Source organism: Hemiscyllium ocellatum, chromosome 15 (genome assembly GCF_020745735.1).
Source record: "Hemiscyllium ocellatum isolate sHemOce1 chromosome 15, sHemOce1.pat.X.cur, whole genome shotgun sequence".
NCBI lineage: Eukaryota > Metazoa > Chordata > Chondrichthyes > Orectolobiformes > Hemiscylliidae > Hemiscyllium > Hemiscyllium ocellatum.
In genome coordinates this window covers 59880859-59907023 of record NC_083415.1, presented here as the reverse complement: position 1 = coordinate 59907023, position 26165 = coordinate 59880859, and the positions used below count along the sequence as shown (strand labels likewise).

General features: G+C 44.6%; 2 protein-coding genes across 2 annotated transcripts in view; one reads left to right on the top strand and one right to left on the bottom strand.

Annotated features, from left to right (window-relative positions):
• The window catches only part of nfs1 (NFS1 cysteine desulfurase), a 29254-nt gene extending 25875 nt beyond the window's left edge, over nucleotides 1–3379 (bottom strand). Inside the window, exons 1-3 of the mRNA XM_060836530.1 lie at nucleotides 2840–3379; nucleotides 1740–1813; nucleotides 987–1103 (exon numbers count right to left, since the gene is read on the bottom strand). Coding sequence (XP_060692513.1) covers nucleotides 987–1103; nucleotides 1740–1813; nucleotides 2840–2939 — 291 coding nt within the window. The 5' untranslated portion in view covers nucleotides 2940–3379. The remainder of the gene's footprint in view (nucleotides 1–986; nucleotides 1104–1739; nucleotides 1814–2839) is intronic.
• A 445-nt stretch (nucleotides 3380–3824) lies between these two features.
• Nucleotides 3825–26072, top strand: LOC132822813 (pyruvate dehydrogenase [acetyl-transferring]-phosphatase 1, mitochondrial-like). The gene is made up of 2 exons (XM_060836167.1): nucleotides 3825–3937; nucleotides 21071–26072. The coding sequence occupies exon 2, from the start codon at nucleotides 21139–21141 to the stop codon at nucleotides 22741–22743; it is 1605 nt and encodes a 534-aa protein (XP_060692150.1). The 5' UTR covers nucleotides 3825–3937; nucleotides 21071–21138; the 3' UTR covers nucleotides 22744–26072.
• Nucleotides 26073–26165: the final 93 nt, after the last annotated feature.

Here is a 26165-nt window from a genome sequence, read left to right as displayed (position 1 = left end):
GTATGGAGAACAGATAGGAAACAGTTTGGCCTACATCACCTTCAACCCAATACCAGAACCATTCCAGATTTAGTCAGAGCTTTGGAATGCAAATGACTCTCATGCGTTCATTCACGCAAACTCCCTCCAAGTTATTGTCAGCCCCTTCTCCAAGGGGCATCCTCTTCCAACCAGCTCTTATAACTCAACACTTCAGCCTTCAACTAAGATCAATAGCAGGATTATGGAAAATCTAGTCCATTTTCCATACTTTGGAGGCCTCTACTTGACGAAGGCAGTGATGGAAAATCTACCTTGACAATGTCTCACATCTGAGAATTCAGTCCTCGGGGTAAATAACATTCATAGCCCTCAGAGTAAAGACGTTCCTCCAAATCTTACTTGGAAATGACCGACTATTTAACCCGGGATTAAGAACCCTTGTTTAGTCACGTGAGGCAACCTCTCAATATCTGGTCTATCAAGACCTCTTGGTATTTCATGTGTTTTAATGATGGCACCTCTCATTGTTCTGAAAACCAGAGAGAGTATAAGTTTATTGTACTCAATCTCATGCTTGCTAAAGCACTCTGACTAAAAAGAGAAGCCACTCGAAATTAAACAGCAGATACATCAGTTTCTAGGCAAAATAGTGGCTTATTCACATGCACTGGAGCATTTTAAATTTTTCTAATTAGAAAAATCAAAGGAGATCCAAAGACCAACAATGTCTGATGATGAAGGTGTTAAATAAATAAGAAGCAATGACCAACAGCATCACTCAATTATCATGAAGAAACTGTCTTTAAAAGAACAAAAATCTTTCCATGCCCCAAACAGGAAGGAGAGAATCCTTACAGATCTCTGCTAAAATCAAGACTGGAATGCTGATTGTACTTTAAACTTTTTCGGACAAATATTTATTAAGATTGCGACATTACAAAAGGGGTTGAGACCAACCAATTGTTTAAATAGAATGTGCTGACACTGTGAAAACAAAGATCTACCTTTCTGGCTTTCTCCACTGCAGCTTCACTCTCCCAGCCATAAGCATGTGTTCTTGAATGAGGATTGCCATAGGCGCTGACAAGGTAAGGAAGCATTGCGTCCAATACTCTAGGATCCTAAGAGTAAAGTCAGGATCTTAAACAAGGTGTAAGCATATTAAGAGTTACATAGATGAGTACGCATTGGTTTGGTGGCAAGACTCAAAAAAGCTGTATCTAATTTTCTGTTTCAGAAGCTTGCTGTGCACAAATCAGTTGCTGCATTTGCACCACAGAAGAAACAACAGGACTTTGTCATGTGTGAAAGTTTTCGGGTATGTTCATAATAATCCATAAGAATTACAAATCTGTTACTGCAGTCTATACAGTTTAAAAATATATTTACTACAGTTCTCACATGAAATATAATTTATCATTAATCTAAGACATTTCATAAAAACGTCAAGGCAGATGAGAAATTATTACTGCTTAAACAAGTTTTGAAGAATTGATTTAGGAGAGAATTCAAGAGCTCAGATGAAGGCAAAGATGCCCCTGGAATTGATTAAACGCAGGAATCGTCAAGAGACTGGAATCAGAGAAGCACAAAAATCTTTAGACCATCGTAAGAGGGAAAGGGAGATACAAATTGCAAGGGAGCATAAAATTCAATATGCCTGGGCAAACTGGTCAGCCATCTGATTACACAAATGCAACTTCAAAAAGCTCCTTTAATTTGTGTCTCATTGGATAGCTTGCATTAAGCATTCCTACCATTGGTGTGGTAGCCTGGAAATCCAAGTACAGAGGTCGAAGTTTATCTGCAACATCTTTCAAAGAATCGTTATCTATTAAAAACACAATAAATTTCAAAATTATGTTCACTTTAGCAAACCATTTCAACTTCAGATGGCATCACATAAACCATTATTTCTCTCTTCAAAAATCCACCCTCTCTAATCCCAAATCATCTTCTCTACAAGTCCGTTCACCCTATTCCCCTCATCCCAAAACACTTTCCACTGCCCCCCCAATTCCTCCTACTCCCAAAAGTACATCCCTCAATCTTCTTTCCACTCCTCCCATAAACCTCTTCCCACTGTCCCCGCCCCAAAATCAATACCCAAATCCTCTTCCCACTGCCCCGCCCCAAAATCCATCCCCCAATTCTCTTCCCCCATCCCCAGATCCATACTCCAATCATCTTTGCCCCCAAGATCCTAGATCCTTCTCCCCCCACCGCCTTCCAATCCATCCCCCACCCCTCTTCCCACCGCCTCCAAATCCATCCCCCACCCCTCTTCCCACCGCCTCCAAATCCATCCCCCACCCCTCTTCCCACCGCCTCCAAATCCATCCCCCACCCCTCTTCCCACCGCCTTCCAATCCATCCCCCACCCCTCTTCCCACCGCCTCCAAATCCATCCCCCACCCCTCTTCCCACCGCCTCCGAATCCATCCCCCACCCCTCTTCCCACCGCCTCCGAATCCATCCCCCACCCCTCTTCCCACCGCCTCCGAATCCATCCCCCACCCCTCTTCCCACCGCCTCCGAATCCATCCCCCACCCCTCTTCCCACCGCCTCCGAATCCATCCCCCACCCCTCTCCCCACCGCCTCCGAATCCATCCCCCACCCCTCTCCCCACCGCCTCCGAATCCATCCCCCACCGCCTTCCAAATCCATCCCCCACCCCTCTTCCCACCGCCTTCCAATCCATCCCCCACCCCTCTTCCCACCGCCTCCAAATCCATCCCCCACCGCCTCCAAATCCATCCCCCACCCCCTCCAATCCTTACCGCCCCCCCCTCCCGCTAACACACCTTTAAATCCATTCCCCTCCCCCACTCTCAGTGCGCGTCCCGCTGACTCACCTTTCTCAGCCCCATCCCTCCGGCTCTGTGAGGCGCCGAACCTCCTGCACAGGATTCCTCGGGCCCCCGCGAAGCCCCTGAGGGCCGTCCTGCCGAGCATGTCCCAGCGAAGGAGCCCCCTCGACCCGGGGGCGGGTTTCTAAACCCGCGGGGCAAGCAACGCAACCCAGTACCGGAAGCTGCCGGTGACCTCTCACCTTAGCAACGGAAATGTCGCAAGCCGCTGCCCCGGGAAGCCAGTCGCTGGGAAAGTGAATGAAACAAAACGAATAGACTTCTGGAAATAGATGTCACACCGATAAATTAAACCAGGCCAGTGATACAGAGAGGGAGAAGATAGTACTGTTAATACTTTTATTATTTCATGGAATCCGAGTCCGATATTGTCGTTCCGCAAATCTGTTTCAAAACGCTCCGATCTATTTGATGATTATTAATCGAAATGAATTACAAGTTGTTTCCACAATTATTTAAAAACAAAGAGGTGAACCGCAGGCTCCTGCCTCACGCACGGGTGCTTAGGATCTGCCCGATTCGACTTGGTCCGCAGCTCAACGAACTGCGTCTATTGTGATTGGTCGGTGCGCCTGTCCACTTGACTGAGACGTACACGCCCCCCTCCATTGCAGCTCCAATTGGTCAATGCTCCTGTCCATCAGGATCACTGCCTGACACGCCCCCTCTTTTCCAATGTCGATTGGTTAGTGTACCTATCCATCAAAATCACCACCAGACCCGCCCCTCCTTCAGCGTCGATTGGTCAGTGTCACTGTCGATCAAGAACAGCTCTTTCCCAGTGCTTGATCCGTCATTACACCAGTACATCATGATCACGCCCCCTTTTCCAGCGTCTATTGGCCAGTGTGACAGTCCATCACGATCAACGCCGGACACACCTCCGCCTTTCCAGCGACGATTGGTCGGTGTGCCTGTCCATCAGCCTAGCCTGACGGAGCCGCCCCCTCCTCCCGAGCTGCTGGCAGGGTCAGATACAGGGCGTGAGCGCTCCAACCTGTTGTACCAGTTTGTGTGGAGTGGAGGTATATAAGAGAGGAGGGGTGGTACAACAGCTGAATTCTGCTGGATGCAAATCCTTCGGTGAGTTAAATATGAGATTGCAGGCTGTGGGCACAGGCCATGATCTCTCAGGACAGACTTGCACCGTCTGTTCTGCAATGTCTGAAGAGAAAAGGTCACTGGAAACGTGAACACTCTTCACAGATACTGCAAGGATCTGCTGAATTTCTCCTGTAGGTTACTCTTTTTTTTAAGCTTCAGGTCTCCAACATCTGCAATTCTTTGTTTTATTATATTGCATTGTCATTTAATTATTATTCCAAAGGTAAAGTCGCCATAGTGTTACCAGACCATTAGAGAGAGAGGACTGGTGATGGTCTAACTTGATGGGGCAGGTTGAGAAGGGCTTATGCCCGAAATGTCATTCTCCTGCTCCTTGGATGCTGCCTGACCTGCTGTGCTTTTCCAGCAACACATTTCCAGCTCTGATCTGCAGACCTCACTTTCTCCTCCAGGTTGAGAAGGAGACTCTTTCATGGTGACCTCAACCACTATGGGAGTTCAACCCACAGTGTTGGCACCAATCTGCAAAACCATAAAATGCTGGACTCTTCTGTTAATGTTAACCTTGCACCTCTTCCCTCAGGTAGTGTCTGACATTGCTATGCACTTTCAGTTCTTATTTCAGATTTTCAGCATTGGTACTTTCCCTTTGCATTTGGAAATTTTATGGCACAGCTGTTGTTAAACAATAAAACACGAATCAATTGCTGTTTGCAGGAAGCTCTTGTGGTTGGTGGCCACTTGAAATCTCAAAGCAATGGAGATTAGCAGACTTTTGTTTGGCAAGGGTGTTTAAGGGTCTCTAAGCAGCTTATTTTCCCATTTATCTTAGGCTTGGAGACCAAGAATTACAATTGGTATGTCTTATACTAAATTCAACATCTTTTTATTGATAAATTCTCCCTTGGGTTTCCTCCGGATGCTCTGGTTTCCTCCCACAATCCAAAGATGTGCAGGTTAGATGGATTGGCTGTGCTAAATTGCCTATTGTGTCCGGGGATGTGTAGGTTAGGTGCATTAGTCAGGGGTGAAATGTAGAGTAGTAGGGAGTGGGCCTGGTTGGGTTACTCTTTGGAGGGTTGGTGTGGACTTGTTGGGCCAAAGGGCCTGTTTCCACATTGTAGAGATTCTGTGAAATATAAACAAAATGGTTTCAATTAACTCATTCAGCTACCTCTTCAGATGGTCAATTTGATGTGATTTGGCCACTTAAGAATGATCCTTGGCTTTGATTTCCCGCTTGAATCAGGTATGACTGTTCCCATTGATGTTTGTCTTCTGTCTTTTCTTGACTCCTGCTCAACAAATGCACATTGGTTCCTCATCCGTAATTCCGCTCAAGTCAATGATGGTGATCCACTATCTTGAACCATTAGAATTCATTTGTAACAATATACCCATAGTGTTGTTAGGAAGAGATCTTCTTTCAGATGTGCTTTAATTGCCAAAAAGCCAAAAGAACTGCTGATGCTGGAAATCAGAAGCAAAACTGAAATTACTATAAAAACTCAGCAAGTCTGGCAGCATCTGTGGAGAGAAAACAGAGTTAATGTTTCGTGTCCAGCGGCCTTTCTTCAGAATTCAAAGTTTCTTCAGAATTCAGTTCTGAAGATGGGTCACTAGACCTGAAACGTTAATTCTGCTTTCTCTCCACGGATGCTGCCAGACCTGCTGAGTTTTTACAGCAATTTCTTTTCTGCTGCAATTGCCTGTCTGTTTTCAATCTACCTATGCGAATTTCACCCAGTTTTGTGGCAATGAACAGTTCTATTTAATTCAAATTGTTTTATTTAATTCAGCAGTATTACTGCAGATAACAAGCATCAACTGCACCTATGCAGTTTGTACATAACCATCACTGCTATAAATGCATAGCAGTCTATTAACCCTTTCCTTACAGTTTGCAGAACCAAAACTCATAGATGGAGCTAAGAAGCATATTAACTATGACTTAATGAATGCTGCAATAGGTTCGAAGGGCAGAATAACCTTTTCCTTTCCATAAAATCAAAGAAAAGGGCAAGATGTGCAGCTGTTATTTAACCCTGTTTAAAACTTCAATAAATTGCTGCTTTCTATTGTGTTCATTCGCAGCGCATGTGCATCGCTGGCTGGGTCAGCATTTATTGCCCATCCCGAGTTACCTTTGAGAAGGTTGTGGTGAGCTGCCTTTTTTAAACTGCTGCATCCATTTCATAACATGATAGAATGTTTCAGTTTGACAATGCAGAGAGTGAGTGAAGCAGATAGATTAAACCAGCTAAATCTTTCCCTGATCTCCGGTCTCCAGACAGGATAACGCCTAGTCAGTTAGTGACAGACTGGGTATTTGACTGACCCAGAATTCATATGATTTTTGTTGAACAATTCTTCTTCTGTGCGAATCAATTGTGGATTATTTGGCGGTTCACAGAAAACAAGTAATAGTTTTTCCAAAGCTGGTCAATTTCGTAATTTCAGCAGTGAAAACTGATTAGTTGACCTTGTTTGCTGGGATATTGGACTGATTAACAAAGTTACTGTGACACATAACGTAGGTTTGGATTTTTTTGCTTCAGTGTTTAAAAGCAACAAGATTTCTTTTCAAATTTCACAGAATCCTAGAGCACAGAAAGAAACCATTTGGTTCATTCTGTCTATATTGGCTGTTTAAAATTCTCTCCAGCTGCTTTTTGTGTAGTGTCAGCTGTGGAACAGTGATTTAACTTTTCAGTCTGGGTTCAAGCCCCACTCCAGGCTTGAGCACAAAGATCTCGGCTGATACCCCAGTACAGAACTGACAAAGTCAGATGCTGTTTCTCAGTCAAGATGTCAAACTAAGGACTTACTTGTCCACTTGAGTGAATATAAAAGATCCACAGCATTAGTTTTTAAAAGAGGCAGACGTGTTCACCCCAGACCCCTGACTAATATTTATCCCTTAATCGACATCTCAGAAATATTATTTGGTTGCGATCACCTTGTTCATGGGAGTTTATTTGTGTAAATTGGCTGGAAGGTGCTTTGAAATTACATGAAAAACACCATATAAATGCAAGTCTTGAACCACTGCATCCATTCACGAACATGATAAAATGTGCTTCAGTCCAATTATCGTGAGAGTGAATGAAGCAGACACACTGACTTTGTAGTGTCCCTAAATCTGAGCTAGGAGGCCTGGGTTCAGATTCCACTACACCAACGGTGTACTGTAACATACCTGAACAAGATAAATTTATAAATGCAAGTCTTTTCTTTTCTTCTTTATTTCACTATGTCTTGATTAGTTTATTGGGAATAACGCTGTTTCTGTTCTAACTTTAATGTTCTATTCCTATTTGAGAAATTGGTCTAATTGTAGTAGGTTTGATCAGTCGCAGAAAATACTTGAATCCAGGTACCAAGCACTCTCTACCCACCTGGAGAAAAGTCCTGCCTGTAGAAATACATCTGTCTGAGATTCAACCTGTGACTCAATGATTTTCATGAGATTTAAATTAAATTTAATTCAATGACTATCAGGAGGAACACTGCAGCAGATGTCAGGCTGAGAAAAATAATTGGTTCAAGATCTTACTTCTCAGACACTTTAAGGTGGTTAAGTGCCGGATAGTTCACTTTTTGATTTTAATTTCTGTGTGTTGGTGCAAAATCAAAATCTCCAAAGAACTATGGAGAAAGACATGGAAGCTAGAGAACTCAGGGAAACGAGTTTGATGTCATGAAAAGAGGAGAAAGTGAGGACTGCAGATGCTGGAGATCAGAATCAAAAAGGGTGGTCCTGGAAAAGCACAGCTGGTCAGGCAGCATCTGAGGAACAGGAGAGTCGATGTTTCGGGCAAAAGCTCGTCACCTTAATGTAGAAATAATCAGGATAAAGAGCTTATGCTCGAAACGACGACTCTCCTGCTGCTTGGATGCTGCCTGACCGGCTGTTCTTTTCCATTGTAATGAAAAGAGTCCACATTACTGATGCTGGAGGTCTTAAAACTCATAAAAGTAGATCAGTCCCTGGAACCTGATAAAGTTTGTCGCAGGATATTATGGGAATCTTGGGAAGAAATTGCAGTGCCCTGAGCAGAGATATTTGTCTTGTTGACAGCTACAGGTGAGGTGTTGGAAGACTGGAAAATGGCTAATGTGGCAACATTAAAGCAAGGAAAAGCCAGGAAAGTACAGACCGGTCAGCCTGATGTCAGTGGTAGGTACGTTATTGGAGGGGATTCTGAGAAACAGGATCTATGTACATTTGGAAAGGCGAAGACTGATTAGGGATAGTTAGGTTAGCTTTTTATGTACAAAGTTGTGTCTCTCAAACTTGATTGAGTTTTTTGAAGTGGTGACCAAAAAGGTAGATGAAGGCAGAGCTTTAGATATTGCCTACATTAACGTTAGCAAGTTTCCATGAGATCCAGCGAGACCTAGCCAACTGGTTACAAAATTTGCTTGACGGTAGGATACAAAAGGTGGTGGTAGAGGGTAGTTAATCAGACTGCAGGCCTGTGACCAGTGGTGTGCTGCAACGATTAGTGCTGGGTCCACTGTTCATCATCTATATAAACAGTTTGGATGAAAGGGGAAAGATTTGAAAGGTACCTGAGGGGCATTTCTTTTCACAGAGTATGGTGCACATGTGGAACAAGCTGCCAGAAGACATGGTAGAGGTAAGTACAATTACAACACTTTAAAAGAAATTTGGGCAGGCAGATGATAAGAAAAGTCTCCAGGGATATGGGCAAAACACGGGCAAATGCGACTAGTTCAGGAAACCTGTGAGTTGGGCCTAAGGATCTGTTGCTGCACTGTGTGACTCTATCAAAGCAAGTATGCAGATACAGCAGGCAGTGAAGAAGGCTAATAGCATGCTGGCCTTCATAACAAGAGGAATTGAGTATAGGAGCAGAGAGGTCTTTCTGCAGCTGTACAGGGTCCTGGTGAGACCACACCTGGAGTATTGTGTGTAGTTTTGGTCTCCAAATTTGAGGAAGGACATTCTGGCTATTGAGGGAGTGCAGCGTAGGTTCACAAGGTCAATTCCTGGAATGGCAGGATTATCCAATGTTGAAAGATTGGAGCGAATGGGCTTGTATACAGTTGGGTTTAGAAGGATGAGAGGGGATCTGATTGAGACGTATAAGATTATTAAAGGATTGGACACTCTGGAGGCAGGAAGCATGTTTCCACTGATGGGTGAGTCCAGAACAAGAGGACACAGTGTAAAAATAAGGGGTAGGCAATTTAGAACAGAGTTGAGGAGAAACCTATTCACCCAGGGAGTGGTGGATATATGGAATGCTCTGCCCCAGAAGGCTGTGGAGGCCAAGTCCCTGGATACTTTCAAGAAGGAGATGGATAGAACTCCTAAAGATAGTGGAATCAACAGTTATTGGGATACGGCAGGAACAGAATACTCATTGTGGATGATCAGCCATGATCATAATGAATGGTGGTGTGGCTCAAAGGGCCAAATGGCCTACTCCTGCACCTATTGTCTATTGTCTATTGTCTATGCCTCTTAATATCTTAATGAAGAAACAATGAAGGTTGATAAAAAGCATGTGATGGGTATTATCTAAGTAGAATATAAGGAAACCTTTAACAGAACTGAGGACTTGAAACGTTAACTCTGATTTCTTTTTACAGATGTTGCCAGATTTACTGAGTTGCCCCAGGAACTTCTGTTTTTATTTCTGATTTACAGCATTCACAGTTCTTTTGGTTTCTACATAAAAGGTTGATTGACAAGGTCAAAGTTCATCAAATCGGAAAATCAGTTCCAGCTTAGACTTTTATAAAGTATGACAAAAAACCCCAAGTATTGCAGATACTGGATGTCTGAAATCTAAAAGAAATAAAGTTCTGGGAAATACTCCGCTGGTCAGGTTGCATCAGTGAGAGAGAAAGATGGAATTAATGTTTCAGGACTCTAACCTTTCATCACTTCAGATCATGCTTCGTGGTTTTTTCAGACTGGATAATGGTAGGAAGTTCCCCCTTATCAGTGCCAGGGCGACTTTTACTTTAATACAGGGGTCCTCACTATTCGTATGGGAGATAGTCATAGAGATGTACAGCGTGGAAACAGACCCTTCGGTCCAACCTGTCCATGCTGACCAGATATCCCAACCCAACCTAGTCCCACCTACCAGCACCCAGCCCATATCCCTCCAAACCCTTCCTATTCATATACCCATCCAGATGCCTCTTAAATGTTGCAATTGTACCAGCCTCCACCACTTCCTCTGATGGCTCATTCCATACATGTACCACCCTCTGTGTGAAAAAGTTGCCCTGTAGGTCTTTTTTATATCTTTCTCCTCTCAGCCTAAACCTATGCCCTCTAGTTCTAGACTCCCCGATCCCAGGGAAAAGACTTTGCCTATTTATCCTATTCATGCCCCTCATAATTTTGTAAACCTCTATAAGGTCACCCCTCAGCCTCTGACGCTTCAGGGAAAACAGCCCCAGCCTGTTCAGCCTCTCCCTATAGCTCAAATCCTCCAACCCTGGCAACATCCTTGTAAATCTTTTCTGAATCCTTTCAAGTTTCACAACATCTTTCTGATAGGGAGGAGAGCAGAATTGCACGTAATATTCCAACAGTGGCCTAACCAATGTCCTGTACAGCCGCAACATGACCTCCCAACTCCTGTACTCAATACTCTGACCAATAAAGGAAAGCATACCAAACTCCTCCTTCACTATCCTATCTACCTGTGACTCCACTTTCAAGGAGCTATGAACCTGCACTCCAAGGTCTCTTTGTTCAGCAACACTCCTAGGACCTTACCATTAAATGTATAAGGCCTGCTAAGATTTGCTTTCCCAAAATGCAGCACCTTGCATTTATCTGAATTAAACGTCATCTGCCACGTCTCAGCCCATTGGCCCATCTGGTCCAAATCCTGTTGTAATCTGAGGTAACCCTCTTCGCTGACAACTACACCTTCAATTTTGGTGTCATCTGCAAACTTACTAACTGTACCTCTTATGCTCGCATCCAAATCATTTATATAAATGACAAAAAGTAGAGGACCCAGCACTGATCCTTGTGGCACTCCACTGGTCACAGGCCTCCAGTCTGAAAACAACCCTCCATCACCACCCTCTGTCTTCTACCTTTGAGCCAATTCTGTATCCAAATGGCTAGTTCTCTCTGTATTTCGTGAGCTCTAACCTTGCTAACCAGTCTCCCATGGGGAACATTGTTTAACGCCTTACTGAAGTCCATATAGATCACATCTACCGCTCTGCCCTCATCAATCCTCTTTGTTACTTCCTCAATAAGCTCAATCAAGTTTGTGAAACATGATTTCCCATGCACAAAGCCATGTTGACTATCCTTAATCAATCCTTGCCTTTCCAAATACATGTACATCCTGTCCCTCAGGATTCCCTCCAACAACTTGCCCACCACTGACGTCAGGCTCACTGGTCTATAGCTCCCTGGCTTGTCTTTACTGCTCTTCTTAAACAGTGGCACCACTTTTGCCAACCTCCAGTCTTCCGGCACCTCACTTGTAACTATCGATGATACAAATATCTCAGCAAGAGGCCCAGCAATCACTTCTCTAGCTTCCCACAGAGTTCTCGGGTACACCTGATCAGGTCCTGGGGATTTATCCACCTTTAACCGTTTCAAGACATCCAGCACTTCCTCCTCTGTAATCTGGACGTTTTGCAAGATGTCACCATCTATTTCCCTACAGTCTATATCTTCCATATCCTTTTCCACAGTAAATACTGATGCAAAATACTCATTTAGTATCTCCCCGTTTCTGCGGCTCCACACAAAGGCTGCCTTTGTGATCTTTGAGGGGTCCAATTTTCTCCCCAGTTACCCTTTTGTCCTTTAACGTATTTTTGAAAACTCTTTGGATTCTCCTTAATTCTATTTGCCAAAGATATCTCATGTCCCCGTTTTGCCCTCCTTATTTCCCTCTTAAGTATACTCATTCTTCCTTTATACTTTTCTAAGGATTCACTCGATCTACCCTGCCTATACCTGGCATATGCTTCCTTCTTATTCTTAACCAAACCCTCAATTTCTTTAGTCATCCAGCATTCCCTATACCTACCAGCCTTCCCTTTCACCCTGACAGGAATACACTTTCTCTGGATTCTCCTTATCTCATTTCTGAAGGCTTCCTATTTTCCAGCCGTCCCTTTACCTGCGAACATCTGCCCCCCAATTAGCTTTCGAAAGTTCTGTACTGTCAAAATTTGCCAATTTAGAACTTCAACTGTTAGATCTGGACTATCATTTTTCATCATTATTTTAAATCTAATAGAATTATGGTCGCTGGCCCCAAAGTGCTCCCCCAATGATACCTCCGTCTCCTGCCCTGCCTTATTTTCCAAGAGTAGGTCAAGTTTTGCACCTTTGAAAATGTGTTGCTGGTTCGGGCATAACGTTCCTCCAACCGAACATAACAACACGACGGCTGGAGGAAGAGCGCCTCATCTTCCGCCTGGGAACCCTCCAACCACAAGGGATGAACTCCGATTTCTCCAGTTTCCTCATTTCCCCTCCCCCCACCTTGTCTCAGTCGGTTCCCTCAACTCAGCACCGCCCTCCTAACCTGCAATCTTCTTCCTAACCCCTCCGCCCCCACCCCACTCCGGCCTATCACCCTCACCTTGACCTCCTTCCACCTATCATATCTCCATCGCCCCTCCCCCAAGTCCCTCCTCCCTACCTTTTATCTTAGCATGCCTGGCACCCTCTCCTCATTCCTGATGAAGGGCTTATGCCCGAAACGTCGAATTTCCTGTTCCTTGGATGCTGCCTGACCTGCTGTGCTTTAACCAGCAACACATTTTCAACTGTGATCTCCAGCATCTGCAGACCTCATTTTTTACCCCAAGTTTTGCACCTTCTCCAGTAGGTACATCCACATACTGAATCAGAAAATTGTCTTGTACACTTAACAAATTCCTCTCCATCTAAACCCTTAATATGGCAGTCCCAGTCTATGTTTGGAAAGTTAAAATCCCCTACCATAACCACCTTACTATCCTGACAGATAGCTGAGATCTCCTTACAAGTTTGTTTCTCAATTTCCCTCTGACTATTAGGGGGTCTATAATACAATCCCAATAAGATGATCATCCCTTTCTTATTTCTGAGTTCCACCCCAATAACTTCCCTGGATGTATTTCCAGGAATATCCTCCCTCAGCACAGCTGTAATGCTATCCCTTACCAAAAATGCCACTCCCCTCCCCTCTTGCCTCCCTTTCTATCCTTCCTGTAGCATTTGTATCCTGGAACATTGAGCTGCCTGTCCTGCCCATCCCTGAGACATGTTTCTGTAATTGCTATGATATCCCAGTCCCATGTTCCTCACCATGCCCTGAGTTCACCTGCCTTCCCTGTTAGGCCCCTTGCATTGAAATAAGTGCAGTTTAATTTATTAGTCCTACCTTGTCCCTGCCTGCCCTGACTGTTTGACTCACTTCTGTTCTCAACTGTACCCGTCTCAGATTGATCTCTTTCCTCACTATCTCCCTTAGTTTCCCCCCCCCCCCCAACCACCATCTTCCTAGTTTAAATACTCTAGCAAATTTCCCTGCCAGTATATTAGTCCCCTTCCAATCCAGGAGCAATCCATCCTTCTTCTACAGGTCACTTCTACCCCAAAAGCGATTCCAATGATCCAAAAATGTGAATCCTTCTCCCATACACCAGCTCCTCAGCCATGCATTCATCTGCTCTATCCTCCTATTCCTGTCCTCACTAGCTCGTAGCACTGGGAGTAATCCAGATATTACTACTCTCAAGAATGTCCTTTTTAAATTCCTGCCTAACTCCCTGTAATCTCCCTTCAGAATCTCAACATTTTCCCTTCCTATTTCGTTGGTTCCAATGTGGACAATGACCTCCTGCTGACCCCTCTCCCCCGTGAGAACATTCTGCACCCTCTCTGAGACATCCTTGACCCTGGCACCAGGGAAGCAACACACCACTTTGATTTTTTTGCTGCTGGCCACAGAAATGTCTGTCTGTACCTCGGACTAGAGAATCCCCTAACACAATTGATCTCTTGGAACCCGACGTACCCCTTGTTGCAGTAGACCCACTGTTGCACTACCAACTCTTTAAATACTTCAGTGGTCTAACCTCCACAACTTTCTTGCATGGAGAACTCCAGATTGTATTCACGCATAAGGTTGTTAAGGTGAGAGTGATAGGCCGGAGAGGGGGTAATTCAACACGGCGAGACATCGAACAATTCTTCTAACGCCTTCGCCTCCGCGCCTACTTCTTCAACAAGGACTCCCGCCCACCCTCTGACGACCCTTTCTCCCACCTCTAACACACCCCATCCACCTGGACACCCTTGAACCCCACCCCTCCAGGTGTCCAGGTGGATGGGGTGTGTTAGAGGTGGGAGAAAGGGTCGTCAGAGGGTGGGCGGGAGTCCTTGTTGAAGAAGTAGGCGCGGAGGCGAAGGCGTTAGAAGAATTGTTCGATGTCTCGCCGTGTTGAATTACCCCCTCTCCGGCCTATCACTCTCACCTTAACAACCTTATGCGTGAATACAATCTGGAGTTCTCCATGCAAGAAAGTTGTGGAGGTTAGACCACTGAAGTATTTAAAGAGTTGGTAGTGCAACAGTGGGTCTACTGCAACAAGGGGTACGTCGGGTTCCAAGAGATCAATTGTGTTAGGGGATTCTCTAGTCCGAGGTACAGACAGACATTTCTGTGGCCAGCAGCAAAAAAATCAAAGTGGTGTGTTGCTTCCCTGGTATATTGGGGAGACAGGCCGCCTACTTGCGGAACATTTCAGAGAACACCTCTGGGACACCCGGACCAACCAACCCAACCACCCCATGGCGGAACACTTCAACTCCCCCTCCCACTCCACCAAGGACATGCAGGTCCTTGGCCTCCTCCATTGCCAGACTCTGGCAACACGATGCCTGGAAGAAGAGCGCCTCATCTTCCGCCTGGGAACTCTCCAACCACAAGGGATGAATGCAGATTTCTCCAGTTTCCTCATTTCCCCTCCCTCCACCTTTTCTCAGTCCCAACCCTCAGACTCAGCACCGCCTTCTTGACTGCAATCTTCTTCCTGACCTCTCTACCCCCACCCCCTCTCCAGCCTATCACCCTCACCTTTAACCTCCTTCCACCTATCGCATTCCCAACGCCCCTCCCCCAAGTCCCTCCTCCCTACCTTTTTATCTTAACTGCTTGGCACACCATCCTCATTCCTGAAGAAGGGCTTATGCCTGAAACGTCGATTCTCCTGCTCCTTTGATGCTGCCTGACCTGCTGTGCTTTTCCAGCAACACATTTTTAAGCTCTGATCTCCAGCATCTGCATCTATTAGTTGTATTCTCACATAATAAATTCCTTTTTATTTCAGTTTTAAATGAGTATTCTCTTATTCTATATCTATATGCTGGGACATTTTTCACTGGAGTATAGGAGGTTAAGAGGTGATCTTACATCATGAGGGGCATAGGCAAGGTTATTGGCAGGTGTCGTTTCTATAGGATGGGAGGTTTCAAGACTAGCGGGTGTATTTTTAAGGTGAGAGGAGAAAGACTTAAAAACAACAGGGGACAAATGTTTTACAGTGGGTTGTTTGTGTGAATGAAGCTTCTGAGGAAGTGGTGAATTTGGGCACAGTTACAATGTTTAAAAGATGCATAGTTAGGTACATGAATAAGAAAGGTGTATAGGGATATGGACCAGGAGCAAGCAGGTGGGAGTAGTTTATATTGGGATTATGTTTGGCTTGAACTGGTTGGACCAATGTGTGTTTCTGTGCTGTATGACTCTGTCCCCTAGTTTGAGATTCTTCCACTCGTGGCAATATCTTCTCAAAGTCTATGTTGTCAAGCCCTGTCAGAATCAGATTTTTAATCTGTACATCCTTCTGATATGGCAGACACTAAGAGTTGAAGAGTTTCATGTTTAGCCAGAAATGTGTGGCAGCTGCAGTGCACAACTTCTCCATGTTTTAAAAAAAACCTCAGTGTGCAGGTTCTTGCCATGAACACTTTGTCTCCCTCACTTTTGAGGGACTACTGCACAAAACAAATAGAAATTTGGTATAAGATTTGAATGAGTGACATACAGTGAACAAATCAATGATACAAATCCATTGCCACAGGAAATAGGCTAATAGAATAGGCAGGTAAGTGGTAGATGAAAATTGATAATTTGAGAAGCATGAGGTGATGGATTTTGGAAGGATGAAGAAGAGGCAGTGTGCTGGGGTTGGATGGGTGCATGGTTGAGATGGGAGGTCATGTTAAGAGTGATTAGCAAAGCATCTGGGGTCTTGGCTTCATAAATACAGGCTCCAAGCACAACGAACAAGCAATTATTCTGGACCTCTGGAAAGCTCAATTTACTTGACAACGAAAACACTTCCTACGTTGTTGTTCAACAACTTTAAAAACAATATCAGGATCCTTGAGGAAGTGCAGAGGTGATTTATCAGAATGGTTTCTGGGATGACAGTTTTTAGCAACAAAGATGGAGAACAACTGCCAATTTTCTCATTGGAGCAAAGGATCCTGAAGGTAATTCGAATACAGGTGTCCAAGTTGATGACAGGTTGAGATAAGGTAAAGAAAGACCAGCTGTTTCCATTCACAGATCGGTTTGGTACATGGGACACAGATTGAAGATTTTTGGTAAGGGTTCAGAGGATTTTCATAATTTCATCAGGTATGGGAGCATAATTAGGCCACTTGACCCATCAAGTCTGCTCTGGCTGTACAGGAATATTGTTTGCAGTTCTGGTTTCCCTCCTATCAGAAGGATGTTGTGAAACCTCTACAAACAGGAAGGGACCTCTACAAACAGGATATGTTCACTTGAGCCAGAGGGGTACTAATATCCTAGGTGGGAAATTTGCTAGTGCTATTCAGGTGGGTTTAATCTAGCTCAGCAGAGGAATGGGAACTTGAGGTGTAGTTCCAGTACACAGGAGGATATGAGTAGGGAGGACATGGACAGGATTTCACAGTCACAGGAATCTGCTGGCAGACAGCAAGCTGGTTTGAAGTATGTCTACTTCAATGCCAGAAGTATCCAAAATAAGGTAGGTGAGCTTGCAGTATGGATAGATACCTGGGACTTTGTGGCCATTTTGGAGACATGGTTAGAGCAGGATCAGGAATGGATGTTGCAGGTTCCAGGGTTTAGGTCTTCCATTAAGATGAGGGAAGGTAAGAGGGAGGTGTGATTTCGTTAGTCAAGGACAGTGAAACAGTGGCTGAAAGAACTTTTGACAAGGGATGGTATGGGCTGAGGTTAGAAACAGGAGAGGAGAGGTCACACTCCTGGGCCTCTGCAAGTTCCAGGGATGTGAAGAAGATTGGCAAAACGATTCTGGGTAGGAGTGAAGGGAACAGGGTGGTCATTATAGGGGACTTTAACTTCCCCAACATTGACTGGAAATGCTATAACTCAAGTACATCGAATGAATCAGTTTTTGTCCAGTGTGTTTAGGAGGGTTTCCTGACACAGTATGTTGAAGGGCCGACAAGAGGGGAGGCCACACTGGATCTGGTACTTGTTAATGAACCAGATTACGTTTCACTTAGCAATTGGAAAGGGATAGTACATGCCACAGGGCAAGAGGGGAAGGGCAATTATGTTGCAATTAGGTAAGACTTAGGAGGCATAGAATGGGGTAGCAAAATGCAGGGGATGGGGACAATCGAAATTGGAGCTAGTTTAAGGGAGAGATATTGTGTGTCCTTGATAGGTATATCCCTGTCAGGCAGGGAGGAAATGATAAGGTAAGGGAACTGTGGTTTACTAAAGAAATTGTATCTCTTGTTAAGCAGAAGAGGGAAGCTTATGTGACATTAAGATGAGATGGTTCAGATGAGGTGATGGAGAATTACAGATTAGCTAGGAAGGATTTAAAGTAAGAGTTAAGAAGAACAAAGAGAGGACATGGCCAGTCTTTAGCAAATAGAATAAAGGAGAACCCTAAAGCCTTCTATAGGTATGTGAGAAATAAAGGGATGATTAGGGTAGGAATAGGGCCAGTCAAAGACAGAGTGGGAAGTTGTGTGTGGACCCTGTAGAGATCAGAGCAGTGCTAAACTAATATTGCTCATCTGTTTTCACTCAGAAAAAGGAGAATATTATTGAGGAGAAGACTGAGATACAGGGTGTTAGACTGAAAAGGATTGAGGTTAGGAAGGAGGAGGTGTTATCAATTCTAGAAGAAATAAAAGTAGATAAATCCCAGCCAGCCCAGGGGACTTATCTGAGGATTCTTTGGGAAGCTAGGGAAGAGATGGTGGAGCCTTTGGCCTTGATCTTTGAGTTCTTATTGTCTACAGGTTTAGTACCTAAGGACTGGAGGATTGCAAATATTGTGCCCTTATTCAAGAAGGGCAGTAGAGATGACCCAGGTAATTATAGACCAGTGAGCCTTACGTCTGTCGTAGGAAAAGTTTTGGAAAGGATTATAAGAGATGAGATTTATAATAATCTAGCAAAAAACAATCTGCAGATAGTCAACATGGTTTTGTCAAGGGCAGGTCATATCTCACAAACCTCTGAGCTTTTTGAGAAGGTGACCAAGCACTTAAATGAGGGTGGGGCAGTTGATGTGGTGTACATAGCCTTCAGTAAAGCCTTTTGGTAAGGTTCCACATGGTAGGCGTTTGGAGAAAATGCAGAGGCATGGGATTGAGGGTGAGTGAGCAGGTTGGATTAGAAACTGGCTTTCTGTAAGAAGGCTGATGGAAAATATTCAGCCTGGAGTCTAGTTACTAGTGGTGTGCCACAAGGATTTGTTTTGAGACCACTGCTGTTTGTCATTTTTTTATAAATGACTTGGATGCAGGCATAGGTGGATGGGTTAGTAAGTTTGCAGATGACACTAAAGTCAGTTAAGTGGTGTATAGTGTGGAAGAATGTTACAGATTGCAGGAGGACTTGGATAAATTGCAGAATTGGGCTGAGAAGTGGCAAATGAAGTTCAATGCAGCTAAACATGAGGTGATTCACTTTGGGAAGAATAACAGGAAGGCAGAATATTGGGTCATTGGAAAGATCCTTGGTAGTGTGGATGTGCAGAGGGATCTTGGAGTCCATGTACATAGATCCCTGAAAGTTGCCACCCGGGTGGATAGTGCTGTTAAGAAGGCATAAGGTGTGTTAGGTTTTATTGGTAGAGGGATTGAGTTCTGGAGCCGTGATGTCATGCCAGAACTGTACAAAACGCTAGTGCGAACGCACTTGGAATATTGTGTACAGTTCTGGTCATCCCATTACAGGAAGGATGTGGAAGCATTGGAAAAGGTGCAGAGACGTACCAGGATGTTGCCTGGTCTGGAGCGAAGGTCTTATGAGGAAAGGCTGAGAGACCTGGGTGTGTTCTCATTGGAAAGAAGAAGGCTAAGAGGGGATTTAATAAAGACATACAAGATGATCAGAGGATTAAATAGGGTGCACAGTGAGAGTCTTTTTCCGAAGATGTATGATGGGGGATCTCTGCAAATTGAGGGGTGATAGATTTAAGGCAGATGTCAGAGGCAGGTTCTTTATGCAGAGAGTGGTAAGGGTGTGGAATGCCCTGCCTGCCAAAGTAGTTAACTCAGCCACATTAGGGAGATTTAAACAATCCTTGGATAATCATATGGATGATGATGGGATTGTGTAGGGGGATGGGCTTAGATTAGTTCACTGGTCAGCGCAACATAAAAGGGCCGAAGGGCCTACTGTGCACTGTATTGTTCTGTGTTCTAAACTTGAAAGGATTTAGAAAACATTTACAACGATGTTGCCAGGGTTGGAGGATTTGAGCTATTGGGAGAGGCTGAATAGACTGGAGCTAATTTCACTGGAGCATTGGACAGTGAGGGGTGACTTTACAGAGGTTTATAAAATCATGAGGGACATGATTAGGGTAAATAGACAAGGTCTTTTCCCTGTGGTGGGGGAGTTCAGAACTAGAGGGCATAGATTTAGGGTGAGAGGGGAAAAATTTAAAAGGGACCTAAGGGGCAACTTTTTCATGCAGAAGGTGGTGCTTGTATGGAATGAGCTGCCCAAGGAAGTTGTGGAGGCTGGTACAATTACAACATTTAAAAGGCATCAGGATGGATATATGAATAGGAAGGGTTTAGAATGATAAGTGCTAAGTGCTGGCAAATGGGACTGGATTAGGTTAGGATATCTGGTTGGACCGAAGGGTCTGTTTCCATGCTGTACATCTCAATGACTCTGACTCTTTCTGGTCCTCAGCCCCAATTTCCTGAGTTCTCTCCACATCCCTTCAACCCATTAACAATTAAGAATCTGTTTAACTCCTCCTCAAATTTAAACTCAGCATCCGCTGCACTTTGGGGGTAGCAAATTCCACAGATTCTCAACCCTTTGGGAGAAGTAGTTACTCCTCAACTCTCTTTTATATTAGCTACCCCTTATCCTAAGACTGTGATCTCTCGGCCTGGAATGCCCCACGAGAGGAAGCATCTGCTCCATTCATCCATACCTTTCATCATCTCGAATACCTCAATTTGATCTCCCCATGTTCTTCTAAATTCCAGGGAGTTTTAGAAAAACTCTTTTACACTGCATGCCTGAACTCCCACTGCCTGTGGTGGAGGTGGAAGCAGAGAGAATTAATAACTTCAAAAGAAATTTATATGGGCACGCAGGAAATAAGCTTGCCATATAAAGCAGGGCAAAAGAACAGACTGGATTGTCTAAGGAAAGTTGGTAAGAGACTTGATGGGAGGAATGGCCTTCTCTGCCATTTTCACTTTATGATTCAATGACAAAGACTTTGGAAAAGCACTCCATATTTTAATATAGAATGTGCGGCCACCAAGCTATAATATAAAAGACCAAATGATTCTGTTTTGATTGAGGTATAAGGCAGGAGACTGGGAGGACTCTTTACTTTGCTTCAAAGTAATACGCTAAGATTGCTCATAATCACATTACGAGGGCAAATTGAGGCCTCAGTTTAACATCTCATTCTGAAGGACAGCTCCTCTGATAGTGTGGCAGTCTCTCAACACCCATTGGACTGTCAGGCTAAACTATGTTTCTGGAATGAGACTTCAAACAATGACCTCCTGTCTCGAAGTAGACAGTGCTATCTACAATCAACACCCTGGTAACTTTTCCAATGTACTGCTAAGTCTAAATGTTTATATGTTCCCTCATACAGGTATCGTCACTGCCACAATACTGACAAAGCTAATGGAGCCTTGATCAGGATTACCCACATTGAAGGAAATGTTGGGAGTGAGTGGCATCACAGATCGTATCCGTCACGCTGGGAACTCCAGAGGAATCTATCTTTCAGCCTCCGCACTGAGCAACCACTTTGGGAAATGGACATCCAAGGATCGTTGCAGTGGAAACTCTGGCAAAGCTGTGCCTGGCTCCGGTAATCGGAGGAGGCCAAGCAAGCTCCAGCATGGCAGAAGCTACAAAGCCCAACCTCAGTCCTACCAGCTCACTCTACCACAAATTAACAGCATCCTGAAAACCAACGAGTACAGCTTCAAGGTGCCAGAGTTTGACGGCAGGAACATCAGTTCCGTGCTGGGCTTTGACAGTAATCAGCTAGCTTCTAATGTCCCCATTGAGGACAGGCGCAGTGCAGCCAGCTGCCTACAGAGCCGGGGGATGCTGCTGGGGGTTTTCGATGGGCATGCTGGCTATGCCTGTGCTCAGGCTATCAGTGAAAGATTGTTGTATTATATTGCTGTATCCTTGCTGCCTCGCAAGACCTTAATCGAGATAGAAGACGCGGTCGAAAATGAGCGACCAGTGTTGCCCATTTTGCACTGGCACAAGCATCCCAATGATTATGTCAACAGGGAGACAGGAAGGCTTTACTTCACCAGTTTAAGGACTTACTGGCAAGAATGTATTGACCTGGCAGATGAAGAGAAGCTGGATACTAGTGCTGCTTTAAAACGTGCCTTCAATCGCCTGGACAGTGACATCTCCCTCGAAGCTCAGATCGAAGCCAGCAATCCATACACCAATTACAATGCACTTCGGGTGGCTCTGTCCGGCTCCACAGCTTGTGTCGCACACATCGATGGCACTGACGTGCACGTGGCAAACGCTGGCGATAGTCGGGCCGTGCTGGGCGTCCAAAATCCCGACGGTTCCTGGTCGGCCCTGACACTGAGCACCAGTCACAATGCCCAGAACCCTGAGGAGGTGCACAGGGTCCGGTCGGAGCATCCCGCGTCAGAGGAGAAGACGGTTGTGCGGCACGACAGGCTGCTGGGTCTCCTGATGCCTTTCAGGGCGTTCGGAGACGTGAAGTTCAAGTGGAGTTTGGAACTCCAGAAGCAAGTGCTGGAAAGCCGACCAGAGTTGCTGACAGGCGACGAGTTCTTCAGAAGCTACCCGGCCAACCACCACACTCCCCCTTACCTCACTGCCGAACCCGAAGTCACTTATCACAGGCTTAGGCCTCAGGACAAGTTCCTGGTTTTGGCTACCGATGGCTTGTGGGACATCATGCATAGGCAGAATGTGGTGCAGATTGTAGGGGAGCATCTCACCCGTCTCCACATCCAGCAGCCCATCTCTGCAGCAGGCTACAAAGTAACAGTGGGCCAGATGCACAGCCTCCTGCTGGAGAGGAAGGCCCGCATGTCCTCAGCTTTCAAAGACCAAAACACTGCCACCCACTTGATTCGCCATGCACTGGGCAGCAATGAGTTTGGCAACATTGAACACAGTCGCCTTTCGAAAATGCTGAGCTTGCCTGAGGGGATGGCCAGAACGTACAGGGATGACCTAACGGTGGTGGTGGTGCAGCTGAATTCTCGCCTCATTGGGGCATACAACAGAGCTGAAGACAGCATCGACTGAAAACACATTCAACTTGATCCTCTATCGGAAACTGTGGGCTGGTGCTAACAAGGCAACAAAACAATTTTTGGTGATGACGATATAATGAAAGGAAAGGAAATGACACATTGAGACTTGCCTCTTCTTCAATCTCCCTCTTATCCCCAATTAGATTAGATTACTTACAGTGTGGAAGCAGGCCCTTTGGCCCAACAAGTCCACACCGACCCGCCAAAGCGCAACCCACCCATACCCCTACATTTACCCCTTATCTAACACTATGGGAATTTTAGCATAGCCAATTCACCTGACCCGCACATCTTTGGACTGTGGGAGGAAACCAGAGTACCCGGAGGAAACCCACGCAGATACGGGAAGAACGTGTGGAGTTTGCACAGTCCGTCGTCTGAGGCGGGAATTGAACCCGAGTCTCTGGTGCTGTGAGGTAGCAGTGCTAACCACTGTGCCGCCCGGAAATTAGCTTCAGTGAAATGTGGTTTGAGTGGCTGAAAGCCCCGGTTTTTTTCAGCTTTATTACAAACTCCAACCGTTCAACCATCTGCATTCCTCCAATTCTGGTTTCTCCTGCTTCCACAGTTGTAATTGCTCAGCCACGAGTGAGCCTGCCTTCAGCTGCCTCAGCCTTGCTGTCTGGCATTCCCATCCTAAACCTCTCCAGCTCTTTAATTCTCTCTTGCACAACTCCCTTTGAAACCTGCCACTTTGTCAAAGCTTTCTGTCCCTGTTCTAATACATAAGGCTGAGTTTTGTGGCTAATTTTTTCTGTGAAGCACTTTGAGATGTTAAAGTACAGTATAAATGCAAATGTTTGTTGCTTAATTGGAAATTAGAGTTCCTGGCATAGTTCCTTTAGTAGGAATCCCAAGTTGGTTTTTCCTTAACTACTTAACATTTTGTTTGGATTCATGAAATGTGGACATCACTGGCCAGGTCAGGATTTATTGCCCATCCAGTTATCATATTTCTTCCATCCTCTTGCGAGACAGAATGCTGATTTCTTTTTTTCATGACTGGGTTTGATAGAAAAAATATGAAGGAACTATTCCTGATAGTTGATGGATAGGTGACTTGAAGACATAGATTTAAGGTTTAAAAAAAAGTCCTGGCAGTGAAAGGTGAAGAGTTTTTTTTTCCTTGAACACATTGTGATTCTGATCAAAAATGCACTTTCTGAAAAGGCACTGAAAGCAGATTCAAGTTTTAAAAGTGAGTGGACACATTCTTAAAAGGGAAACATTTGTTGAGCTGTGGACGATGGGACTATTTCTCTTTCAGAAAGCCAATACCAGACATCAACGTTCAAATGGTCTCCATTAGTCACCCTCAGCACACTCTTCTAGAGAAATGAAGTCCAGTCTGTTCAATATTTCCTAGTAGGTATAATCTCTCCATTTTACTATCATTCCACTGAATCTATTTTGCACTTTTCCAGAGTCACATTGTACAGTATGGAGACTAACCAAATTAGGAAGATGCTTTCAGGCACATGGGTCTTTCTACTTGTAATTACAAGAGTAGGTCAGAGACTGGGAGTTCTCAAAACCTTCTGACTCTCCAAAGCCTGTTGTCCCATCTAGAAGATGTAAGTTGGGACTGATGGAATACTCCCCACTTGCCTGGATGAGTGTTACTCCGAAAACACTCAAGAAGCTTGACGCTATCCAAGACAAAGTAGCCTGCTTGATCAACCGCCTGCAACATTCACTCCCTCCATCATTAACACAGAGTCTGTTTTCCAGCTTTAAGATGGACTGCAGTAACTCACTGAGGCTGATCCTGCAGCACCTTCCAAATCCATGACCTTTACTACCCAGAGGGATAAAGGCAACAGATGCATGGAAACACCACCATCTGCAAATTTCTTTATAAACTATACATTGTCCTGACTTGGAACTATATTGTGGTTCCTTTACATTTGCTGGATCAAAATCCTGGAACTCTCAGAATCCATACAGTGCAGAAAGAGGCCATTTAGCCCATCTTGACCCAGTGAAGAGCATCCCATTCTGTCCCTGTAACCATCGTTGCTCATCCACCTAATTGCACATCCCTCGACACTATGGGAAATTTAGCATGGCCAATCCACCTGACCTACACATCTCTGGACTGTGGGAGGAAACCCATGCAGAGATGGAAGCTCCACCTAGATAGTCACCAAGGTTGGACCTGAACCACTGTGCCACCCACCCTCCCTAATAACATTGTGGGTATCCTGACATTAAATGAACTACAGCAATACAAGGAGTGGCTCAGTACCTTTTCAAGGGCAATTAGGGATGGGCAATAAATGCCGTTCTGGCCAGCAAAGCCCACATCCTGCTCACAAAGAGCTGAAATCAAAACAGAAAGCACTCAGCAAGTCATGACATTTTCCGACCTGTGGTTGGATCTGACAGTCTTAGAAATGTAACAGTTTACGAACAAGTTTGGAATCAGTGAAGTGTTTGCAGCTGTGGGGGGGTGAAAGCAGAAGAACGGAGAGCAGAAGTGACGAAAGGACAAAGTAGATAATGGGAAAGACAAGTTGGAATAGCAATGGGGCAAGTGAAGAAGTAAACGATGTGTGCATAGGAGGAGACGATGGCAGGCACAAAGCCAGGAGCAGTGCTTGCTGTCTGCAAACAACTTCCTGATTACAAAAGTGAGATGCTGTCAACTCAGATGGTTTCATGCAACGAGGGGTTTATTATATTGTGCACTGGTTTTGTAGTTTATGAAAAAATTGAAGTTGTACTTTAACAATCATGAACTCCAATCTGTTTCTTTAGTTCCTTCAGATCAATTGTAATTATTTTTAAATAGTTCTTTTAATTTGAAATTCATTCTCCTGAGGCACCTCCACTGCCTTGAACTGAAATGTCACTGGGATGAAGGATCTAATGATGTGAGTTTTCCTTTTACAGCTACACTTGTATAACTTATTAATTTTATATGCACTTTGTGTTTATGTATTTTATTGATATTCGTTCATACCCAACATCCTCCGATCCCTGCACTGCTAACATTGGTTTCTAACACTGCTGTCTAAAATCATGGGTTAGAGTTATTTAAGTAGATGGTGGTAGAAGTGCCAGGATATTGAAACATCACAAGATGTAGGAGCAGAGGTATGCCATTTGGCCCATTGAGTCTGTGCTGTCATTCAATGAGATGATGTGATCATCTTCAATTCCCTTGCTGATTAAAACTGTCTATCTCAGCCTTGAGTATATTTAATTACCCAGTCTTGACAGCCTTCTGCCATATAATGCCTTGTATATTTACTCCTCTATATCTTTTCCACTTGATGATCTATAAATTACACCAAGCAAAGTAATTGCATCAGTTTTGATCCCCACTTCCCATACCCTTTTGTTTCTAATTTTAATATTGCTAACTAGCTTCCTATCATACTCTAATTTCTTTCTATTGATTAATCTTTC